This window comes from Protopterus annectens, chromosome 3.part1 (genome assembly GCF_019279795.1).
Source record: "Protopterus annectens isolate FY-2018-M chromosome 3.part1, PAN1.0, whole genome shotgun sequence".
Taxonomy (NCBI): Eukaryota; Metazoa; Chordata; order Ceratodontiformes; family Protopteridae; genus Protopterus; species Protopterus annectens.
In genome coordinates this window covers 539,490,666-539,516,345 of record NC_056732.1, presented here as the reverse complement: position 1 = coordinate 539,516,345, position 25,680 = coordinate 539,490,666, and the positions used below count along the sequence as shown (strand labels likewise).

At 41.5% G+C, this 25,680-nt stretch overlaps 1 protein-coding gene across 4 annotated transcripts in view; it reads left to right on the top strand.

Annotated features, from left to right (window-relative positions):
* The window catches only part of LOC122798203 (sodium channel protein type 4 subunit alpha-like), a 2,607,519-nt gene that overhangs the window by 1,043,137 nt on the left and 1,538,702 nt on the right, over nt 1-25,680 (top strand). For all 4 annotated transcript variants that reach the window (XM_044066954.1, XM_044066957.1, XM_044066953.1 and 1 more), the window contains exon 13: nt 3,758-3,893. In XM_044066954.1, the coding sequence (XP_043922889.1) occupies nt 3,758-3,893 (136 nt within the window). The remainder of the gene's footprint in view (nt 1-3,757; nt 3,894-25,680) is intronic.

Below are 25,680 nucleotides of genomic sequence, written 5' to 3'. Positions count from 1 at the left end.
GAAGTTTGCAGCCCTCCAAGAGGGAACAGCTGAATCAGTGAGACCCAAGAACTTGTATCAGGTTTGTAGAGATACTATGAGTCCTGAATACCCACTGCAGTTCCACTGCTTGTTACCACTGGGCTGCTATAAGAGGTTGTGCTTTAGGACTTGGAGATGTGATTTCTGTTCTTGCCTTCATAATACCGGCTATAAAGTGCACTGACTTTGTATGTAAGTGTCCCCTAAAGTGTCTTATCAGTGATCATTACTAACCTGAGCAGTTGGTTAAGGGCATCCATCTCTGCTTGCCCAAGAATGTAAACTTTTATGCATTGTGAGCATCTTTCATTTCCCATGTTAAGTTTCAATCATGCAAAAAAATAGGTCAGCATAGCACACCTTTGAAATAGAAGAGTTACTATTTAATAAATGCATTTCCAGATCATGTTTGCCTTCTGGTTCTGTGACTGCTTTCCAGTAAATATACAAAACATCAAAGTATAAAAGATCTAGAAGGGGACTGACCATGTGCTTTGTGGTGTGCATCTGTCACGTGCATATTTATACAGTACACACACACACACACACACACACACACACACACACACACACACACACACACACACACACACACTCACGCACACGCACACACACACGCACACACACTACTGATTTCTGTGCCAACTAGCTGTAGAACACATTGGACAGGATGAATATACGGTCTGCCTGTGTCATCTCTGACATATCATAAGTCATACAGACATTTTGTACCTTTGACCAATTTATTCTTCTACAGTCTATTCCCCTCTACCTGACACTACAGACCATTTCAGTATTCAGATTATAACAAGGGGTATTTATCTCTTCCTTCATTTACATTTCTTTTAACTGGACTTAAATTACCTGTACTGTACCTGTGCCTCATTGTTTAACAGTGTTCCTCTTTCTTCATCTGGAAATACTGTTTCTACTCTTAATCTACCTTTCCTTAAGAACCCCTGACTATAGTACGATTCACCTATATTCCTGTCTCTGTTGCATTCTGTTTTTATCTTCTTATTACCAGAAGCAACTTATTTAGTTCCTTTACAATGACAATTTTATGCTGCATTTTGCACATCTGGGCTGCTAGATCCACCTTAATGTGCTATCACTGCACTCCCTACCCTCACCACTTCCCAACATTGGCCTTCACTTCAAAGTAGTATATAGCAAACAGGAGGGGTCCCAACACTAAGCCCTGTGGGATGCCACTAGTAACATGTTTCTTACTGGAAGTGGATTTACCTATCTTTACATGTGTCCGTCAGTCAGCTAGTTGGCTGTGCATCTGATGATGGAGGAGTTTATACCTAACTCAGAAAGTTTATCTATGATCCCTGACTGGGGGATTGTGTAGAAAGCTTTGGCCAGGTCTACATAAGTGGTATGTACTATTTTACCCTCATCCATCGCCCTGATGACTTTCTCGAAGAAGTCCACTAGATTGAGCAGGTAAGACCCCTTTTGAAAAAGTCAGATGGCATCTGGTCTAGTTTTTGGAGAGTTCCTATGTAATTATTGGTCAGGTCCATGATAATTCTCTCCATGGCCTTGCAGATAAGACTGGTCACGTTTATGGGTCTGTAGTCAGTTGATGGCTCCCCCTTGTACAGAGGGACAAATGTTGCAGTCCTCCATTCCTCTGAGACAAAGCCTGTCCAGAGGCTGTTGTTAAAGAGGGTTTCTATTGGCCCTGATATATTCTGTTTTATGCTATTTAAGAAGCATGCTGGGATATTATTGAGAACCATGTAGGCTGTGGTTTTAGCTTTAGGGCGTATTTCCTCACAAAGACTGGTAAGGGAATGGTTGAAGATATTTTTTTTATGTGTGGAAGGAGGTGATGGGGGGGGGGGGGCAAGTTTGAACTGAACTAGTCAGCCAGAAGGTTTGCTATAGGTTCAGGCTTGTTTCAAGTGCTGCCATTCAAGATTAACTTGGCATATTGCTGAGCATTTCCCCTGAGGTTACAAACATAATTTTAAAAAAGCCTTAGGGTTAGCTTACACCTGGGAGAATATCTTTACCTCATAGTTTGTTTTGATAGATTTGACCAGCTCTCTAATGTATTTGTTTAGACTGAATAGTATCTTTTTGCATTGCTTCATCTGTTCCTTCATGGCTTTAAAGAGGATTTTTTTTCCTTTTGTTGAATAGCCTATTTATGCTAGGGGTTCACCTCGGTGGATAATTTTTGCCAGTAATCATAGCATTGACTTGGAGAGGTACTGCCTCCTCTATGATTCTGTGAATATGGTTGTACACTGCTTTTGTGTACAACTCAGAGTAGGCCTCAGTTTAATCCAGGTTCCAAGGGGATTGGAAGTTTAATAAGCTGTTACTAGGTAATTGGCCTTAGCAAAGTTCTTAATTGGTTTGGAGTTTGATGAGGGTTCTAGGTTAGTTTTAATACTAAAGGAGATCATTTTGTGGTCAGATCTTACCAGGGTGGAGTTAATGCATGGGAGGTAGCAGCATCCCCCCATTTTCATGCGGACTAGGTCAAGGACATTTGTACCTCTAGTTGGGGAGCCAGCTAGTTGCTTCAGGGTGTTTGCGTTGACAAAGTCCACAAACCTCTGAGCAAGTGAATTATGTGTCATGTAAGTCTCCCAGTTCATGGAGGGGTAGTTGAAGTCACCCATAAATATGGTTTTAGGCTGAATGTTAAGAGATTCCAGAAGGTTTAGGTAAGTAGTGTAGTTTTCTAGACTCATGTTAGGGGGATCTGTAGCTAGCAAGGATATGATAGGGGGTTACACCTATGGTTACTTGGACATGGAGCAACTCAAGAGAGTCATGTTGTTGGACCAATCTAGCAGTGTCCTTGTCCTTTATGGATGTTCAACACTGTATATATCTATGCAAACCATGTACATACTCTGTTTCTAAATGTTTATGTAAGCTACTGTATTTTTTTCTTTCATGTATATACACTTACCTATAGTTTTGTATTCCTTCAGATATTATGCAACTGTATTTTATTTATATATCAAAACTGGTGTTAAATGTGGACTGTTTCTCCCTGGGCCTCCTATCAAAAATGGTTTTATCCCATTTGGACTTTCCTGGTAAACAATGGTAAATAAAGTAAAACAAATAAGTTATTAATTTGTATGTTGCTTATTTATTACTCTCTGCCTTATGTTTCTGGATGTGTAATATTTTATGATCTTGGTTTGGTGATGCATATGTCACACCTCATAATATCTGTTTTATTTCAATGTGACTGTGCTTTGGCGCGTTTTAACTTTGAAATCTGATTTATTGGATGAATACTCAAATTAAAGCAAATGCCCTGATGCTTAGATGATCCATAACTACTGATTTTATGTGACTCTCCATGAAGTAGGACAGTGACTATTCCTTTCTGGCATTTAAAACAGTGCAGGGCATAGTAAGCAGGAAAAATTAGGTGCTGGTCTGGATAGTAATAAAATTGAGATTGAACAACAGGCTATTTGTAGCAAGAAGATGATTGCAAAGAAACAGTGTTTATCTTAAGTCAACAAAAATTGCATTATTATTGCTTACTTTAATGCCATCAGATAAGCAGTACCTTAGCAACAAGAATGTTTTACCAGTACTGGCTTGTAATACCACGAGGTTTATGGTGTGAACTCTGCCTTGCTATAATAATCAGACATATTCATATGACATATTCATATGGTGCAACCTTACTTTACACATACTATTTCATATCTCTAACAAAGTTTATTTTTATTTTTTGCAGACATCCCCATCTGAGCTAGATGGTGGGAGAAAACACCTGCTGAGTCCTCCGCGACTTTCTGTGGATTATCTGGACGAACCTTTCCAACGACAGAGGGCTCTGAGTGCTGTCAGTATTCTTACCAATGCGATGGAAGGTAAGAATCGTGTTATAACACCACGTAAAAATAAATGTTCCACTCTCATCGAAAACATTGAGATATCTTTGCATGTGTCTATTTGGAACTGAATATAGTATGTTTTTGATATGGGATGTCACAGCATCGAAATGGAGATATAGAATAACACACATAACCATTTTCTTTACTAAAGCACATTCATTAGAAATGTTCTGCACACAATCATCCACTTCAGAAAGAAAATGGGAACATGGGTGAGACATGGTTAAAAGTACCTCTAAGTCGAGGAGGTGTGCTAAGTGTTGCATGAATAAGTGCTGCATGAATATGGATGAAAAAGCATGAATATGGGTGAAAAAAAAGGTGTGCAGTATAAACTGCAGGCTTGGCTTTAACATTGGCGAATATTCCTGTGGCTGTATTTCATATGTTGTAGAGATGGTTTTAAAGAATATACACAGACATCGCGAATTTGAGAATGTGTAGTCACATATTTAGAAAGCAGTTGATTGTTCGTGTTGACAACTGGATTCCCATTAGTGGGGATACCTCTTCCTAATACAACATCCCTCTTTGGCTATGCAGTTCAATAAATGAGTGCAGAGAAGACATTTAACAGCATATTCAGCCTGTCCTGATGTGGCAGTCCTCATGTAAGTAATATGCACTTAAACTGCAACATGAAGCTAAGGAATATTCTAAATAAGTACAGTTTAAGCCTTAATTCAGCTCACGCTACTTGAAGCCAAAAGACATTAAAAAGAATCCAGACTTGTTTATATAAGCTATTTGTTATATTTTGCTGTAGTTGTTTTGCACAAGTCAGTCTGTGCAATGGTGCATTTACCTTTCTATATTCAGCTCTCTGTCACGGTTTTTATTCTGATACTTGTTATATTAGTTTGAGATATCATCATTTGGATGGAGTTATGCTGCCCAGATTGAATATAAAACTTCAAAATATTTGCTACTTTAAAATATAGCAGTATTTTTGGAATAGTAAATGGCCTCTCCATGACAAAATATGGCTTTTCAACATTTAACATGTAACTGAGTTTGGCTATATTCAACAATTTTGTTACTTTGAGATTTGTCAGTTCATTGACACAAGATACTAATATTACATGCTTTGGCATTTTGCATAGCTTCTTTCTTGATCTGTTTACATATGGGTAATATTTATCGAAAATTCTAGTTAGTTCAATGCTGGAGTTAATTACAAGACCAAACCATTCGTTGAATCCATGACTCTTTACATTTTTGACTTTGATAGCATTGACTGAAGTGTTGCTGCTAAGGGAATTATTCCATTTTGTGACGTTGTACTCGACCAGCCTGCCACATTCACTGGCATTCTTCATTTTTTCATTTCATCCTTTACTACGAGATGTCCGATTAGATAGATTCCATTCATTTATTTTTTTAAGTAATTTTCTGCCAACCCTCAAGCTACTGTAACTAACATCCATTCATTCCCCACTGAAGCAAGACCTCAGTACCTAATCATTCCCCTATCAGGCAAGAGGGGTCAACTTCACACCCTGTCAAGAGGCCAGCCAAAAAGAAATGTTCAGTTTAAAGACCTTAAGCCTACTGTCTTGGTGGAGAAATAAGCTCCCATGTCACCACAGGGGCTACTGGTGTTCCATAAGAACCTACTAGAGGTACAGGAACCTGGCTTGGATAGCCACATCTATGTCTCTCTCACAGCCCTGATCTTGTTGACAGGGGGTGTTTTTTCCTACCCCTAAAATATGATGTCCAAATCCCCCTCTTAGATGGGTGCCTTTCTTGCTCCCCTACCCCCATTCTTCTACTGCCTGTGCCGCTCCTTGAACAAGAATTGCCTGCGTAACTAACACAGCTTTAGCTCTCTGCACAAAAGAAATGTTCCCTTCAGTTTTACACTTGTTTTGACACAGTTATTACATTTGTCCTATGCTTTTATGTAATTCCTCACTAGTTCTGATTCTAGATTCTCTATATTTCCTTACATATGATAGTCTGAAGGTTCCCAGGGAGTAATATATTGAAGAAGAGACAACTTTATTTTCTGCTTCCTGTTGCTACCTCTCTCTTTTGATTGCCTTATATGTTTCTTCACTGTATTTTGCTAAATTTACAGATAAGCAGAAGACTGATAAATATTTGAATTACATGTTAGGATGTAATTAATAAGAAGGCAAGAAAGATGAGGGATTATTGACAGGGATTCTTGCTGAGTCGTCAAAGGCAATTTTAGTGAACATAAAAACACCAAATATATTACCCAAAATTGTCTTTAGTGAAAAACCTGAGGAAAGTTTTTTTTTTTTGTAGGGGGGTAAGCATCACTTATACCCCCCCCCCACCAAGTGGGGGAGACTCGCATACCCACCAAGCTTATGTATACCAACTCTGAGGTTGCACAACAGTGGAGAAAAAAGGCAAAATCCACTGTCAGTAAATGTAGTTTTGGTGAACTTACTTTGATGTTTTTCCATCACGAAACTACCTGTGAAAACCTAACAGAAGAGGCATCTCAACTTGTAAGGCATGTGGGGTTAGCTTGATGGGAAAAAAGGGAGGTGGTTGATTCTTAAGGTGATGTAGGTGTCTGCACAATTTCAAATAACAAGGTTTATGGCAATAAACAAAATCAAGAGCAATCTCATGTCTACATACTGGTAAACAAATCACACAGACTTTAAAAGTGACCTTTATTTGATGTTTCCCCTCTGCTCTATATTTCTCTGCCTATTCCTGTTTCTTTGCCTCTTTCTGTAAATATTTTCTTACTTACCTACTACTAACACCAGTGACTACCAGTCTGCTTTTTCCATCTAGTCATCCAACCGTCTGAAATTATAGCACTGACGGGTGAATTGCTAACACATTTCATGATGTAGTCCATGGTTTGTTTTTCACATTTTCCACTCACACGCCATGTGACATAAAATATATCACCTAGCCAAACAGTGCTCCTTGTTTACCTCATAAAAGGCAGGTTCATCTAGTGCTCTTTCTAACTTAAGTAGGTAAAAATATAACTTTTTAAACAAATTACCCATACATATATAGTTTACCTGTAGCCCACCATCTTTGGCAAGCTTTTGTACACCCACTATGCATTAAAATGTGTCTTGGTCTGTGACTGTTTTGCTCCTCCCCCCAAAAAACTATCTAGCAGCTCCTGCTTATTGTTCTCTCTCCTTTTTTATTGTCCTACTTTCTCCTTGAGCTGTTCCTCAAGCAATAACCATTATTTACCATTTAAGTGAGACGGTCATAAGCTGAAAAAAGATGCTTATTGTTTAGTTTTACGAATAGTCTGTGCCAAGTGTTGTATCACTCAAAGTTTGCTAATCGATTTTTAGTAACTTCAGTTGCTGTTGCCTACTAGTGTATTACATTAAGGCCTGTTACCCAATGACAACTCACTTGACTTGCTTGCAGAACAATGGTTATCATGTGCCATTATTATTGCTCTCAATCACCATGTTATGGATGAAAACTATAAGTGTTGAATCAGTATATAATAATAAACTCAGTATATCCCGGGCTGCATCCTACATGAACTCCAAGAAGAGCTAAACCCAAACATAAAACTACTGTTCAATCTCAGCCTTACTACAGGATATGTGCCCAAAGAGTGGCGTACAGCAACAGTGGTCCCTCTCCATAAAGGTGGTGCCTCAACGGATCCTGGAAACTATCGCCCCATAAGCCTGACTAGGTTGGTCTGCAAAGCTATGGAAAGGATCATCATGGACCTCATAAATAAAGATATTGGAGACCTACAGACACTGGATCCTACCCAGTTCGGCTTTGTTAAGGGCAGATCCTGCCTCTTAAACCTGGTTGATTTCTTTGAAACAGTCACCAAGGCCATTGACGAGGGGAAGGTGGTCCACACAGCCTACCTGGACCTCGCAAAAGCCTTCGATACAATACCCCACTCTGGCATTATAGATAAGCTCACCAGCTTAAATATAAACCCCTATGTCACTAGATGGATTGTAAACTGGCTCAAGGACAGAACCCACATGGTTAGAATTGCTGGAGCCATGTCAGACTCCAAACCAGTTACAAGTGGTGTCCCACAAGGCTCAGTCCTGGGACCTCTCTTGTTCGGTATATATTTCTCGGAGGTACAGGCCAACACAGAAGGACTGTGGCTGACCAAGTTCGCAGATGACTGCAAAATGGGTGCCATAATCGACTCTCCAGCTGACACAAGCATCCTCCAAAAGGGCCTCATAGAAACAGACAACTGGTGCCAGAGCCATGGCCTCAAGCTAAATGCCAAAAAGTGTATAGTCATCCCCTTTGGCAAAAACAAAGTGCCCACAAATTACCACATAGGTGGTAATCCATTAAGTACAGAAGAAGTAATTAGGGACCTGGGGACCCAAGTTGATAGCAATCTCTCATTTGACAACCACGTGGCCAAAGTGGTTAGAAAAACATTTTATATAGCCCACCTAATCATGAAGGGATTCACATCTAGATCAGGGGAGGTCATCATGCCTCTTTACTCATCCCTCATCAGGCCCATAATTGAGTACAATGCCCCTTTTGGGATGTACCTTACCAGACACCTGCAGCAACTGGAAAGACCCCAAAAGTACCTCACCAAGAGGATCAAAGGGCTCAAACAGATGCCATATGCTGCCCGGTTAAAGAAACACCAGCTCTACCTGTTCAGAGGTGATCTGTGCCTGACGTATAAAGCCATGTCCAACCCGGAATTAATGGACATGCTGCACCTCAGAAAATCCAAATCCCATCAAGCTACGCGCTCGAGAGACCTGAACCTCAGCACTGAAATAAATAGGACATGCTGGAAGGACAGATTCATAACCCACAGGCTCCCTTCACTCTGGAATAAAATCCCAGTCCAGGTTAGGCAGAGTCCCTCATTGACTCTCTTCAAGAGGAATCTTGATGAGTGGATGGAAGATCATAGGTTTACCCTGGGTATCACTTCTGTGTCACTGTTAGACAGAGGCACAGTATACTAACCTCGAAAAAAGGCATAGCAAAATAAATTTAAAATGGGTGGTGAAAGCCAAACACATTCTGGCAAGGCTTATAAATGCCCTAGGGCAGATAGCCTAGTATGAACCTATGAACCTATATAATAATAAACTTGGTAATACCTTTTTGGAAACTCTAACATATGGCCAAAATTAGGTTTCCTTTGTCTGTTGCCCCTAGTATTGTTTGGCTTGATATTACTGTAGTTCCTTTCAAATCAGGGACTTTGGTAGCAACTTAACCAAATTAACTGGTGTCTTTTTCATCTAATATCCACGCCAATCCTTGTTTAAAAATTCAGAGTGATGATGGGTTTAGGTAGCATTTGTAGTTTTTGATGGCTTTTTGCCTTAAGGTACTGACTGACCATCTTTAAGTAAGACGTTCTACTTAATACCTAACATATTTATGCACATCACAAACAGTATGTCAAACTTTTCTGACACACATAGATTACCTTCTGTATTTTATTACCCATTTCCTTCCTCCAAAATAAGACAGTGTCCCCGTTCTCATGTGGATTTGGAAGCCATGCCCACTGTCCAGGATGACCCAAAACAGCTATTCTTCTGATTCATTTATCATCTACGTTATATGATCTGTGTTAACTTATGACAATTATTCACAGCTTTCTGTCCACCCTGTCCCTTCCTTGTTACTTTTGAATGAATGTTGTCACTGCTGTCATGTTTCTTCTTACACGTACCCTCGTTACTTCTTTGATCTCAGGAAATCCTTCCTACATCAAGGCTACCGCCTTATGTCGCTGGTAGTGTACACTAATAATATTTCTTCATAATCTATATACAGGTTACAGTGCTACAGGAATAAAAAGGGAGCAATCAGAATATCAACATGTAGAGAAAAGTATGTATAAATACTGTTTTATTTGAGAAGGATGAACAAATGAAAATTCTCAGTGTGGCAATTTGTGAATTTAGTGCACAACACTAACAAAATCTTACAAAATGAAGATAATCGTGCATTAAGAACTGAACTTGATTTTTTTGCAGTTTTTGAGTAATTTAAGATTCATTAAAAACAAGAGCCTATTTTCAGGAATGAATGTGAGCCTCTGTCTGATTAAGAGGTTTGCACTTTCACATGGCAAAGGGAATAGAGTCCAAAAGTCAGGTATCAGAGTACCACAGTTTAAGACCAATGCTCTTGAATCATGCCAAATTACATTTTGATAGCCATTTTCTTTGGAGAATCTTGTTCTACATTTACCATTTAATTATTCTGACACTTTGTCATACTCCTGGGTTCTCAAAATGTTTCTTTTTCTTTATAAGTCTGTCTTTTGACTTACATATATTGCATAGTACACAAATAGAAGCTGGAGAATATAACATTAAATGCATATGACCTCCCAAAGCATTTTGCATATATGAACATGCATTATACATACATGAATAAATAAATGAAATGCAGAATATTAACCTTGCTTCAAAGGAAATATTGTTTTCACTTCTTATTTGAAATGAAAATACTGTTATCCTGTTAAGAGGGGCATAGGAATTACATTCTGCAGGTGTCTGATTAATGTCCTTGAAAACATTGACATAAACTGTTATGTCCCCAGAGATGAACTTGTATTATACTGAGTTGGCTAAGACATCACTCCTCTACTCACTGGCTAGTCTAATAAATATTTAAAGACATATATCATCATGTAAATTTGATGGCACTAATGCATTGTGTTTAAGATGTTTAAAGCTTCACTGAAGAGCAGGTGATTATTTATTACTTCCTGAGGCTCAGTGTGTTCTATTCTTCAGAGACACACTTGTCAGATCTTCTTTGTTAATGGGACTGGCCTCTATAACATAAACCACAAAGACATAACACAAGTAAAATACAGCAGAACTATTCAATTTGTGGCACATTTTCTTAGTCCGGAACCCAAGATGTTTCTGACCCAAACAGCACCATTTGTCTTTACTACTTAAATGTGTACTATAGGTCAATGTGTTTCACTTTAGTTTTGCTTGTATTTCTCACAATATGAAATCTTATTTCTTGCTGAATATTGTATGAGACATTTTCTTCTCTATGTTTAAATCAGAGATAAAGTACAAGGTTTATTGGCTATGCTTAAAATGGTCCTTGAGGGCAGTTACCTAGTATTCACCTATGAACCTGTCTTATGTAGGATTTTCTTTATGCTCAGTAGTGCTTATCAAACAAGGCAACACATTTAAAACACTGCTCCATTGTGGAGAGATGTTTGTTTGCTAGAGTCTGTCCCTTTTAAGGCATGACCAAGGTTAAACAAAATGGCTTCTCATCTGAAAAATGACTAGTTAGGGAGGTGTAGCTCACAGTCCATCAAACAAACAGTAATGCCATGACTGAGCAGAGAAGTTCTGAGTTTGGAATATAAAGTGAATCAAATTCTAATTATGACAACTGGTATAGACAAGACACAGATAAACTAAAGTTCATGAAAACAGGCCAGTGGCCACAAATGGAGAAAATTGAGAATGAAATAGAAGGCATTAATAAAACAACGAATGTCATGGTTCATAGATTCATAGGCTCATAGGTGTTTAATAGGCTAATGACCACAAGGGCCTTTTTAAGCTTAGACATACATCCCAAATCTCTGACAAGTTCTGATACCCTTGATAAGTGTAAGCATGGGCCTGAGAAATGAACCATTTACAGGTTACCTGTGTCCATTAGAAACATAGGAGCCAAACCAGGGATGAATTTCCAGTTTCCCATACAATTGTCCAAGTTGCACCTGAAATGAGTTAGGGAGGAACTCTGCTTCACATGGATGGGGAGCCTGTTCCATAGATGGGGGTAGTCTCTGGGATACAAACCTATCTCTCCAGCAGGTCCTATTTATATCACAGGCAAGGCTTAAGTCTTTAGAATGGGTAATTCTGGTGATGTTTGTTTTGTGGCTATGCAGGATGTCCATCACAGCAGGGTCTGACAATGCCCTGTATGCCGTACATAGATCTCCCCTCAAAAACCTGTAGGAGACAGAATAGAGGGATAGGGCCTTGAGGTGGTCTCCATAGGACATTTTACTTATGCCCTGTATTCTTTTAGTGAGGAACTCTGTGGATATTCCAGTTGTTGGATATGGCTGGTTAGGTACACACCAACGGGGGTGTTGTAATTAATAATAGGTCTGATGAATGCCAAATTTAGTGGAACAATGACTTTCTTGGACTTAGATGCTATACCTTTGTTTATAATTTGAGCAAAGACACATAATGGTCAAAGACTAGATTACTATTTATGTGTGTCCCTAAGTCCCTGACTACTAGGTCAACTCTAATAGGTGTGTTGTCAATATGATAGTTACCAGGGATGGATGACTTCCCATAGGATACTATTATGCATTTTTTGGCATTTATTTTTAGCTCATGGCTCTTACACAAGTTGGTTATCTGTGTCAGCCCCTCCCGGAGAACATTTGTGTCAGTGTGAGATTCAATGACAGCTCCTAATTTGTAATCATCTGCAAATTTAGTAAGCCAGAGACTACTGATATTGGCCTTGACTTCTGAGAACTAAATGCCAAAAAGGAGCAGTCCAAGGACTGATCCCTGAGGGACTCCACTTGTGACTGGCCTCTTTGTAGAGGTGGACTCTTCAAATCGGACTTCCTGGTCCTGTCTGTGAGCCAGTTGTCTATCCACTGGGTGACATACAGATTTATACCTAACCTCTTGAGTTTGTCAACAATGCCTGAGTAGGGTATTGTGTCAAATGCTTTAGCCAGGTCAAGTTAGGCAGTGTGAACACTTTTGCCCTCATCTATTGCTTTGCTGATCTTTTCAAAGAAGTCCACTAGTTGAGTAGACATGATCTGCCCTTGACGAAACCAAACTGGGTTGGGTACAGTGTCTGGAGGTTCATAGGTAGGTACTAGGCTATCGACCCAAGGCCCTAAGTAAGTCTAGCCAACAAGAGTCCCTGGCTTACGCAACCCAAGAAAGTTAATTTCCTGTACCCCTGTTGAGCAAAGCCACAGAAGTGATCCCCAGGGTTTATTTCCTATTTTCCATCCACTCATCAAGAGTTTTCTTGAAGAATGCTAATGAGGAACTTTGATTGACATAGATGGATAGCTTGTTTCAGAGTATAGGAAGTCTCTGGGACAGGAATCTATCCCTCCAACATGCCCTGTTTATTGTGGTGACAAAGTTTAGGTCCCTAGAGTGTGTAGCTTGGAGGGATTGGGATTTCTTTAGGTGTAGCATGTCCAACAGCTCTGGGTTTAACATAGCTTTATGTGTTCGGCAGAGATCTCCTCAGAGTAGGCAATATGCTACAGAGTAAAGCTGGAGTTTTTTGAGATGGTCAGTGTAGGGCATCTGTTTAAGGCCAGTAATCCTCTTTGTTAGGTACTTCTTTGGCCTTTCCAGCTGCTGCAGATGTCTTGTGAGGTACATTCCAAAAGGGGCGTTGTACTCTATAATGGATGTTCTTCATGTTTCACTGTTGCAGTCATTACATTTGGGTTATCTGCTTGCAGGTAGCCCTCAGTCGGCCTGATTAACAAAGTCTTGTGTCCTGAATTGGTTAGTGTCCCTTCTTCCATGATGTCAGGTCATCAGGGGTATAAAACATGCAGCCGACGCCATTACATCAGTCTTTCTTGCTGTGCGGTGCCTGAAGCAGATGCAGTTCGCAAGTGCTGGTCAGCTGACTCCTGAAATTTTCATTTTCGAGTTTCAGAACTGAAGTTTTCAACTAAAGCTAAGTACCCCATTGGGGAAACTTTTTCTTGCTCCTTACCGATGTCAGTAAAAGTTAATAATTGCATTACTTGTGGAAAGCAAATACCTCATTGGGGAAACTTTTTCTTGCTCCTTACCAATGTCAGTAAAAGTTAATAATTGCATTACTTGTGGAAAGCAAATACCTCATAAAGATTTTCATTTGTACTGTATTCCTTGCCTAGGCCCTGATCACGACGTACCTTGCTGTTGGTTTTGTGCTTTATTTAATCAGTGTGCTATCCATCGTCAATATATTTTTGCCTCTAAATATTTCGGTTTTCGGTTTAATTATCCAGAAATGTCATCGGTTAGCCGTCCGACTACAGGAATTCTGAAAAAATGCAAAGATAAAGATAGAGACAGGCTGCCGAGGTCCAAAAACTGCCGACAACGCTTCCCCTAAGCCAGTTGCCAGTTCGCCGGTACTCAGTGAGGAGCTTTTGCAGCCTCTGATACCCCCTACCTCTGATTCACAGGCCTCTACTGAGACCCATTCGGAGTCCAGTATGCTGCGAGATGCTTCAACTATAGAACCTGTGGATGTCTCTACTTTGGATGGGTCTGGAGCCGCTATGCAGGCACTGGCTTCTGAGGGTGTATTCAGGTCTACGGACTTGCATATTAAACTAACGCCTCCTTCTTTACTTAGGCCTAAATCTCGAATCATGCTTAAAAAACTGATGCCTAGGCTACATGCTCAGGCCTCTATGCCTAAAAAACAAATTATAAGAATGGATGAAGATCTGATAACTCTAATCAGGGGCAGCCAACTCCCCCTTCTAAGAGGTCTAGGACTGAAGTTGATTATGAATCTTCTGACCATGATTCTGTATTTTCTGATTCTTCTGACGATCTGGCTTTGCCCTTATCTACTTATGAAGATTCTGATGCAGAGGACTTGATTCCCCCTGCTTCCCCTCCTGAGGATTTTTCTTTTGGGGAAACCTTACATACTCTAAGGGAGCATTTCCACTGGGAAAGCCAGGATTTTTCTGATTCAAAAAACAGGCTTAGGGATTTCCTTCTCCTACCTCAGCATAGGCCTTTAGCTATTCCTCCTGTACTAGACCTTGTTGATGATGCTTTTTCGGAATCTAGTTTGGCCCCTGATTCCTTGCCTCCTGCTCCCAGAAAACCTGACAGAAACTACAGGTTCCCTGAGTCCCACAAGTTCTTTTTTAAAAATCCTATTGCAGATCCAGAGACTATTTCACAGGGGCCCAAGGGCATTAAGATTTCTGCTGCCAAAAATCTTACCCCTTCTGATAGAGACTCATTCGCTGGATAGATGGGGTAAGAAGGTTTACATTTCTGCAGCCTTGGCCATTAGGGCTTTAAACTGCCAGTTTCATATGTTAAAGTATCAGCAACATGTTATTGGACTGCTTAAACAGAAAATGATGTTGATTCCTGACTGTGTGGAAAATAAAGAATTGCAGGATTTAATGCATTCTGCTGAACAAGTTGGAAAACATACTTTGCAATGTGGTTTTGATTCATTAGAGGCCTCTTGCAGGGCTGTTGTTACTGGGTCTGTGCTCAGAAGGCATACTTGGCTTAAGGAGCAATCTTTGCCTGATCATGTTAAAGCTAAATTGTTGGATGCTCCCTTAAATCAGGACCGCCTGTTTGGCAACAAGGCTGAGGAAGTAAAGATCGAAGTTAAAGCTAAATCTATGCAAACTGTTAAAGATTTCTTACATGTTCAGCCTCCTAGATTTAGTAGGCACTGGCACTCTAAGAATTGGTCATTTCCAGCCCCTTCCAGGTCTTCTCAAGCCAAACCCAGACACAGCAAAAACCCCAGGTTTCAGTCCTAAGGGACACACAGGACTAAGCAGTGGGGGGCCTCCACTTCCAAATCTGGGAGTAATAAGACTCCCCCCTATGGTAAACTGTATCAATGACTTCCTTTTAAAATTTCCAAGCACTTATCAACTGACTGTCCCTTTGGGGGGAAAGATTGATGTTCATTGTGTTTCACTGTTACAGTCATTACTCTTGGGTTATCCTGCTGGCAGGCTACCCGCAGTCGGCCAGATTCCAAAGTCTAGGTCCGGCGTCGTTTGCTGTCGCCTCTTCCCTGACGTCAGTGTGCCAGGGGTATAAAAGAAGCAGCTGATGCCATTTTCTTCAGTCTTTCTTGCCGCGTGGTGCCCAAAGCAAAAGCAGTTCACAAGTGCCGGTTGGCCAACTCCTGAGATTTTCAAATCAGAATTTCAGATCCAAAGGCTTCATTAAAGCTAAGTACCCCATTGGGGAAACTTTTTTCTTGCTCCAGACTGATGTCAGAAAAAGTTAACAATTGTATTTCTTGTGGGAAGCAAATACCTCATAAGGATTTTCACTCTTACTGTATTCCTTGCCTAGGCCCTGATCACAACATTGCTAGTTGTCGGTTTTGTGCTAGATTTAACCAACGCACTATCAAGCATCGGTTTGATTTTGCTTTTCATTACTTTGGCCGATGATTTAACTATATAATGCCGTCAGATCAGCCGACAACTGCAATTTACAAAAAACGCAAGGACAAGGAAAAGAATAGGCATCCGAGGTCCAAAACCGACGATGAAGCCTCTTCTAGGCCAGTCGCCAACCAACGATGAAGCCTCTTCTAGGCCAGTCGCCGGTTCTCAGTGAAGTGCTTTTGCAGCCCCTGGCGCCCGCTACCTCAGAGCCACAGGCCGCTTCCAACTCCCACGTGGAGCCGACTGGGCCTCTGGATACTCAAGGTATTGGACCCTTGGAAATCATTCCTTCAGATGGGTCTGGAGCCGCTGAGCAGGCATCGGATTCTGAGGGTGTCTTCAGACCTACACAGCTATATATTAAGCCATCCTCAGCTTCAAAGACAAAGACTAAAGCAGCATTAAAAACAAAGAAACAAGTACAGCATTCTCCTACTCAGACTACCATGCCTAAGAAACAAATGCTCAAAATGTCCGAAAACCTAATTACTTTGATCAGGGATACCCATCCCCCTCCTGATAAGAGGCCTAGGCAAGAGACAGAGTATGATTCTTCTGATCAGGTTTCCATTTCTTCTGATTCCTCTTCTGAACAAGATTACTCCATGCTTCCCTATGAGGATTCTGATGCTGAAGAATCCATTCCTTCAGCCTCTCCTCCTGAGGATTATTCTTTTGGGGAAACCCTACATACCATGAAGGAACATTTCCATTGGGAGAGCCAAGATTATTCTGAATCTAAGAAACGGCTCAGAGACTTTCTGCTTCTTCCTCAGCACAGACCCCTTGCTATTCCACCTGTACTAGACATTGTGGACGATGTATTCTCAGAGTCTGGCCTGTTCCCAGACTCTCTCCCCCCTGCACCTGCTAAGCCAGACAGATACTACAGGGTCCCGGATTCTCATAAATTCCTGTATAAAAACCCCTCTGCTGACCCAGAAACTATATCACAAGGTCCCAGGGGGGTTAAAGCTTCCACTGCAAAAAACCCTGTCCCCTCTGATAGGGATTCCAGAGCTCTAGACAGATGGGGGAAAAAAGTCTACACTTCTGCTACCCTGGCTGTAAGGGCCTTAAATTGTCAGTTTCATATGCTTAAATATCAGCAGTATTTAATGTCACTGCTTAAACAGAAAATGTTGACAAATACTGAATGTTCAGAAAACAAGGAATTGCAGGATTTATTGCATGCAGCTGAACAAGTGGGAAAGCATACTTTGCAATGTGGTTATGATTCACTGGAGTCCTCCTGCAGTGCCGCTGTTATTAGAAGGCATGCTTGGTTAAAGGAACAAAATCTGCCTGATCATGTTAAAGCAAAATTATTAGATGCACCATTACAGCATGATACTTTGTTTGGTGTTAAAGCAGAAGAAGTATTGAAAAAATGGAGGATAAAGCAAAATCCATGCAGACAGTCAAGGATTTCTTACAGGTACAGCCACCCAGATTTAGCAGAAACTGGCCTTCTAAAAATTGGTCTTTTCCAGTGTCAGACAGACCACAAAGAGGAAGATTCAGGTGTCCCAGAGGCAGAGGTCAGCCCCAAGGCTCATACGGGCCTAAACAATGGGTGCTCCTACCTCCAAAAGCAGAGAAGACAAACCACAACCTTACAGGAAACAGTCCCAATGACTTTTCTCTACCAAATCCAAGCACTTTTCTTTTGGCAGACCCCCTTATGGGGAAAACTAGCACTTTTTTCTTCAGATTGGCAAAGGATTACCCAAGACAAATGGGTCCTGAACATAGTGTCCCAAGGCTACAGGTTCCATTTCCACACTCTACCAAGGTCAAAAGGTATGCCAGATCTGCCACAAATCAATGGGCAGAGGCACAAAAACAAATTACAGCCCTCATGGACATGAGGGCCATTCAGCAAGTACCACAACAAGAGCAGGGACAAGGATTTTACTCCAGACTATTCCTAGTACCCAGAAAGGACAAAACCTAGAGACCAATACTGGACCTGTCTATTCTAAACACATTTCTGGAAGTTCCAAAATTCAAGATGTTGACTCTACAGCAGCTACTGCCCATGCTGGGCAAGAAGGCTTGGCTCGTAACTTTGGACCTAAAAGAGGCATACCTGCATGTCCCAATCAGACAATCTTGCAGAAGATACCTCAGATTCATAGCTGGCTCAATGCATTACCAATTCTCTGCACTGCCCTTTGGCTTATCTACTGCACCCAGGGTCTTCACAAAATGCCTGGCACCAGTAATTGCATTTTGCAGACAAAAGGGAATTCAAATATATCCATACTTGGACGACTGCCTAATTCAAGCAAAGAACAAAGACATTCTTCTAAAGCATTTGGCGTTTGTAAAAAGATTACTAATTTGCCTAGGGTACACAGTAAACGAAAAGAAATCAAAAGTAGTGCCCTCTCAAGAGATAATATTCCTGGGTGCAAGCCTAAATACAACTGCCCAGATGGCTTATCTCACACCAGACAAACAAAAGCAACTGGCTACTTACTTCAAGAATTTGGCAACACCAACCCACTTATCTGCAAGGAAAATCCTGCAGGCCTTGGGTTTCATGGCGTCCTGCATTTTACTAATTCCATATGCCAGACTGCATATGAGGAAACTACAATGGTATCTAAAAAGTGTTTGGACTCAGCATTGCCACAGCCTGGAGACAGTAATTGCACTCATCCCCTGCCTGCAACAGGAGTTTCGATGATGGGCAGAAGCCTGTCACCACAACAAGGGTCTGCCATTCAGTTTACCCACAGCCAGACAGACACTGACAATGGACGCATCAGATTATGGCTGGGGAGCCCATATGGCAGGAAAATTTATTCAGGGCACATGGCCTGCAAACCTGATGCATCTTCACATCAATCAAAAAGAGATGCTAGCTGTACAAAATGCCCTGACAGCTTTCAAGGACCAGCTTCATCCAGGACAATTACTGATAAAGACAGACAACACTACGGTTAAGTGGTACATAAACAAGCAGGGAGGTACACATTCCTACTCCCTCTGCAGACAAGCAATGACCTTATGGGACACAGCATTGGCATCTCAAGTTCACCTGCAAGCACAATTCTTGCCAGAAAAAACAAATACTCTGGCAGATGAACTAAGCAGAAACATCATGGATCCCCACGAATGGAAACTGGATCCACAAGTCTTCAGCATGATAATAAAGAGATGGGGATGCCCAGACATAGATCTATTTGCCTCCCCTTACAACTGCCAATTACAGAGATTTTGTACAAGGATTTATCACAAGCAAGCATGGAAAGTGGATGCCCTATCCTTCAGCTGGAAAAATCTAACAGTATATGCTTTTCCCCTCTGCCTCTCCTTTCCAGGGTACACCTATAGGTCAGACAAGAGAAGCTAAACATGATACTGATTGCACCAGACTGGCCATGCCAGCACTGGTACCCAATACTGAAGAGCTTGTCTCAAGGTCCAGCATGGATATTGCCTCAAACTTCTCAATTGCTGACCCAACAAAACAGTTAGATCCTGCACAGCCAACTCAGGACCTTAAATCTGTCAGCATGGCGGATAATGTAACCATTCAGAGCACTCCACTTACAAAAGCTGTTATGGACATTATCTTGGAGGCCAGAAGGCCCAGCACCAGAAAATCTTATGCAGAAAAATGGAAGAGATTCTCTGCTTGGAACCAGGAACAAGGCATAGACACGTGTGTACCAAATATCCCTCAGATTTTACAATACCTAACTGAGATGCTACACAAAGGCCTTTCTTCATCTATTAGGATTCATGCCTCTGCCATTTCTGCCCATTACAATATGGAACCACCTATCTTTTCTCATCCTTTACTAAGGCCGTACCTCAGAGGAGCCAAAAACATTAGGCCTCCAAGGAGAGCACCAATTCCGGCCTGGGACCTCAATTATGTTTTGGAAGAACTCACACTGTCTCCTTTCGAGCCAGCATCAACAGCAGATATAAAATTCTTATCTTGGAAAACAGCTCTGCTCCTAGCAATAACCTCTGCAAGATGAGTCTCAGAGCTACAAGCACTCATGGCTGTGGAACCTTTCATAATTTTCCATCCAGACAGGGTTTCCCTGAGGACGAACCCTATATTTATGCCTAAGGTGGTGTCCAGTGTGGCCCTCAACCAAACCATTCACTTGCCAACCTTCCACAGAACAAGGGTGAGAAAATTCTGCATTCTTTGGACATACACAGGCAGCTAACATTCTACTTGGACAGAACTAAAGTTTTCAGAAAGACTGAGCAACTTTTCGTGTCATTTGCTGCAGGTTCACAAGGAAAGGCTATCTCAAAACAGACTATTTCTAAATGGATAGGCCATTGCATCCGTTTCTGCTATTTACAACATGGCAAATCAGTGCCTAAGGACATTAGGCCTCATTCCACCAGAGCAGCAGACACTTCAGCAGCCTTCCTCAGAGGAGTACCAACCAACGATATCTTAGAGGATGCAACTTGGAGTTCAGTGCACACCTTCACAAAGCACTACCATTTACCTCTCTATTCTAAGTCCAGAGCAGGCTTTGCCACTGCAGTTCTGCATGGCCTCATAGCCTCTCCAAATCCTATTTAGACCAACCACCCTACCTCAGCTTTGGGATTCAACCCAAGAGTAATGACTGCAACAGTGAAACACGATGAACATAGTACAGTTGTGTACCTACCATAAATGTAGATGTTCGAGTGTATTCACTGTTACAGTCCAGGTTACCCACCCACCATCCCCCATTTCCTTTGTGGGACTTATCTACACTTCTCTATCCTATACTACCTTTTTGGCGTATTTGCTTGTAGATGAAGGACATGTTATTTTTGTGCATGTATTTTTATTGGCATATTCTTTCAGCTTTCCAATTTAGGAGCACCTGACATCTGGGGCAGGGAAAACTGAAGAAAATAGCATTGGCTGCTTCTTTTATACCCCTGGCGCACTGACGTCAGGAAAGAGGCGACAGAAACCGACGCCGGACCTAGACTTTGGAATCTGGCCAACTGCGGGTAGCCTGCCAGCAGGATAACCCAAGAGTAATGACTGCAGCAATGAATAACTCGAACATCTACATTTATGGTAGGTACAAAACTGTACTTTCTTCATGCAAAGAATTGCAAACTCATTACCCAGGACAAATGAGTTTTAAATGTAGTGTCCCAGGGATACAGATTTCACTTCCACATGTTGCTAACACCAAGCGGATGGCCAGACCTACCATCAAATCAGTGGGCAGAGGTCCAAAAACAAGTACTTTCTCTCTTAAGTATGGGGGCTATTCAACTGGTACCAGAAGAGGAAAAGGGACAAGGTTTCTATTCAAGACTTTTCCTGGTACCCAGAAAAGACAATTCATGGTGTCCTATTCTGGACCTGTCTACTCTAAACACCTTTCTGGAGATTTCAAAATTCAAGATGCTGACTCTTCACCAATTACTTCCTATGCTAGGCAAAGATGCCTGGGTGGCAACACTAGATTTAAAAGAAGTATACCTGCACATCCCAATCAGGGAATCTTGCAGAAGATACCTATGCTTCAAAGCAGGCTACATACACTATCAGTTCTCTGCACTGCCCTTTGGCTGATCTACTGCGCCCATGGTATTCACAAAGTGCCTAGCTCCAGTTATTGCATTTTGCAGGCAAATAAATATTCAGATATATCCATACCTAGACAATTGTCTAATTCAGGTAGAAAGCCAGGACATACTTTTGATTCATCCGGCCTGTGTACAAAGGGTTCTAACTTGTCTGGGGTACACCATAAGTGAAAAGAAGTCTCACCTGGTAACTTGTCAACAAATTATATTCCTGGGAGCAAGCTTGAATACAACTTCCCAGATAGCTTACCTCTCGCTAGAGAAACAAATTCATTTGACAACCTACTTCAAACAAGTGAACACAAAAACCCTGCTATCTGCAAGACAAATACTGCAAGCCCTGGGGTTCATGGCCTCCTGCATTCTTCTAATTCCATATGCAAGACTGCATATGAGGAAACTACAGTGGTATCTAAAAAGCCTATGGTGTCAACATTCTCAGGATCTAGAAGCAATGATTCCTATCTTACCTTGCTTACGCCTAGAGTTCCTTTGGTGGGCAGAGGCCTGTCAACAAAACAAGGGACTATCTTTCACACACCCCCCTGCCACCCAAACCCTAACAACAGACGTATCAGATTATACATTGGTGTGCACCTGGCAGGGAAGTGCATTCAGGGCAAATGGAACCCAAGTCAAATGCACCTGCATACTAATCAAATAGAAATGTTAGCTGTACAGAATGCTCTGACAGCCTTCAAGGACCACATTCTTCCAGGACAATTAATGGTAAAGACGGACAACACCACTGTTATGTGGTACATAAACAAGCATGGGGTACACATTCTTACCCCCTCTGCAGACTAGCCATGGCATTGTGGAACACAGCCTTGAGCTACCAAGTACACAAACAAGCTCAATTCCTTCCAGGTAAACTAAATACACTGGCAGACGGACTAAGCAGAAACCTCATGGACCCACACGAGTGGAAACTGCAACCAAAGATTTTCAACATGTTGAAAAGCAAATGGGGGAGCCCAGATATAGACCTGTTTGCCTCTCCCCAGAACTACCAATTTGACAAACTTTGCACAAGGACTCCCCACAAACAAGCCTGGAAAGTGGATGCTCTGTCCTTCAGCTGGAAAAACGTATCAGTCTATGCCTTCTCCCCTCTGCCTCTGCTCTCCAAAGTACTACTAAAAATCAAACAGGACAAACCAAGGATGATTTTGATTGCTCCAGACTGGCCCCGCCAGCACTGGTACCCCGTCCTGTGCAGTGTGTCACGGTTATCCCCATGGCACCTGCCTCAGACTCCTTCCCTGTTGTCTCAGCAGGAGTACCAGATGTTCTTCGTGTTTCACTGTTGCAGTCATTACATTTGGGTTATCCTGCTGGCAGGCTACCCTCAGTCGACCAGAATTCCAAAGTCTAGGTCTGGCATCAGTTGCTGTCGCCTCTTTATGGTAAGTGTACACAACTGTACTGTCTAATGAGTGCCAAGTAGAGAGGAACAATGACCTATTTTTCCATGGTTGAGAATCCTTTTGTGATGAGGTGTGTCACATAGAAGGATTTCCTAACTACTGTGGCAATGTGATTATCAAAGGAGAGACTACTGTCCACCTGGGTCCCAAGGTCTCTTATCACACATTCAGCGTTAAGTAGACTGCCGTTTATGTGATAGTTCATGGGTACAGAGTTTTTACCTCTGTCAATCATCTCCATGATAATTCTTTTCATGGCTTTACATATAACACTAGTGAGACTTATGGGTCTGTAGTTTCCAGGGTATGTAGATGGCCCACCTTTGTGCAGAGGGATGACTGTTGCCTTTCTCCATTCTTGAGGCATGAAGCTTGTTTGGAGGCTACAGTTAAATAGTAATTCCAGAGGCCCTGATAGGTCATGTTTCATGCTATTTAAAAGGCACCCTGGGATATTGTCTGAGCTCATTGATGCAGTGTTCTTGGTCTTAGAGAGACAGCATTAAAGACCTCTTCCCTAGTGATAGTAGGGGGAGTTATATTTGATGATACTTCCTGATGGAAGGTTGAGGGGGAGAGATGGGTAAAGTTAGAGCTGGAATGATCAGCCAGGAAGTTTGCCATATCTTCTGACTCAGTATTGGTTGCTCCATTTACAATGAGTTGTGCACACAATTGTGTATTGCCTTTGAGGTTGCGGACATAGCTAAAGAATGCTTTGTGGTTGTCCTGGGCCTGGGAGGCCAAACTTACCTCAAATTTGACTTTGGTAGACTTTATTTGTCCTCTGAGTTGTTTGTTTAGTTTGATGAGAGTGCTTTTATCCTGTTGGGTACTGCACCTCCTAATTGTTGACATAATTTTCTTCTTCCTGTTATACAGCCTGTTGATTTTGTGATTCCACTAGGGTGGCTTGATTTTTGAGTTAGTTCTGTACTTCTTTCTGTTGGGTACAGCTGCCTCTATGCAGCAACATGCTTATACAGGGTTTTGGTGAACAGTTCTGCACAGGCAGGACTGTTCTCAGGGTTTATGGGGGCTTGCAATTTTGCCCGGTTCTCACTTCATAACAGGAGGTTAGCCTTAGAAAAGTTCCTGAATACTTTAGGCTTAGCTGGGGGTCCAGGTTTTATTTTTACTTCAAATTAGACCATTTTGTGGTCTGACCTTACCAGAGAAGGCAATACTGTAGTGGGTGTGCAGCAGTCTCCCATATTAGTGAGGATCAAATCCAGTATGTTTGCACCCCTGGTTGGAGTATTCACTATCTGGTCCAGGAAGTCTGTGTTTACAAAATCCAGGAATCACTGGGCATATATGTTTGATGTCATATAGGATTCTCAGTTAATAGTGGGGTAAATAAAGACACTCATGAATATGGTTTTGGGTGGGATGGTTAGCATTTGTAATAGGTTTAAATACATGGTATGGATTTCCTGGGTCATAGAGGGAGATCTATACCTTGCAAGGAAGTGGAATTGGATTTAACCTATGGTGATTTGAACATGAAGCAACTCAAGTGTTTTGTCCTTTTTGACTAGCCTTGATGTATATTTATTTTTGATGTAAATAGAGACACCTCCACTTTTTGTCCCTGACTGTGAAGTAGCTGTCCTAAATGTGTGGAAGGCATTATAACATTGCATTGTAGGTGTGATCTCTGTATCTTTAAGCCATGTCTCAGTGACTGCTCAGACATTAGCATTCTCTAGGGTAAAGAGAGCTTCTAGGGACTGGAACTTTTGTTTAGACTCCTAGCATTGACCAGTAATACCTTTAGATTTTCTTGGTTTTGATTTGCTATGTTGGAAGTACTTTCAGTCTGGCATTGCCTAAAGGAACTATGGGGGAAGACAATGTTTTAGCTAATATTCAAAAGCCTAGAGGGGAGAGGTGCAGACCATCCCTGGCAAAGCAGCATGGTCTGTTGACCATCTCTTTCTATGCTGACAAATATTGCACCTCTTACAATGACACCAGAAACTAAGCCAATTATTAAAGTCAGTCATCTTTTGTTCGTATTATGGCATCATCCTTGGAGAAGGTAAAATGCTCAGTGCTAGGCTTCACTCTGTTGGGATACAATGCTTTGCTTCCCAGATGAGAAACAGGCCACAGCCTGTTTGGTAATCCATAGTCTTGTCCCAGATGATGCAAGGGTCTGTAGGCTTGTAGTCTTTTTCTGGTAGATGCCTTGAATAGTAACCAGACCAATCAGGAACGTTAAGCACAGACACTCACTCTCCAACCAGAAGCAGTCAGGAATCAATGCACTCTGCTCCTAATCTCACCAGGATCAGAATATAAGCACAGATTCCAAGCTGTCACTTATAAAGCAGTTATTAGGCTTTCTGGTGATCAGCATTTTCCCAGAAATAATGTCCTTGTACATCTTCTCTCACCAGAAAAAAACAGAAGCACTAATCTCAAGGTGACTACTGACAGGCAGAATGTGGACTCTCCAATAACTCATGGTCTTGCAATTGATGTTTAAAGGTAAGATGAAAAAAATGGTTTATCCTAAACTGGAGTGTTCACCAAGCAGTTAGATATG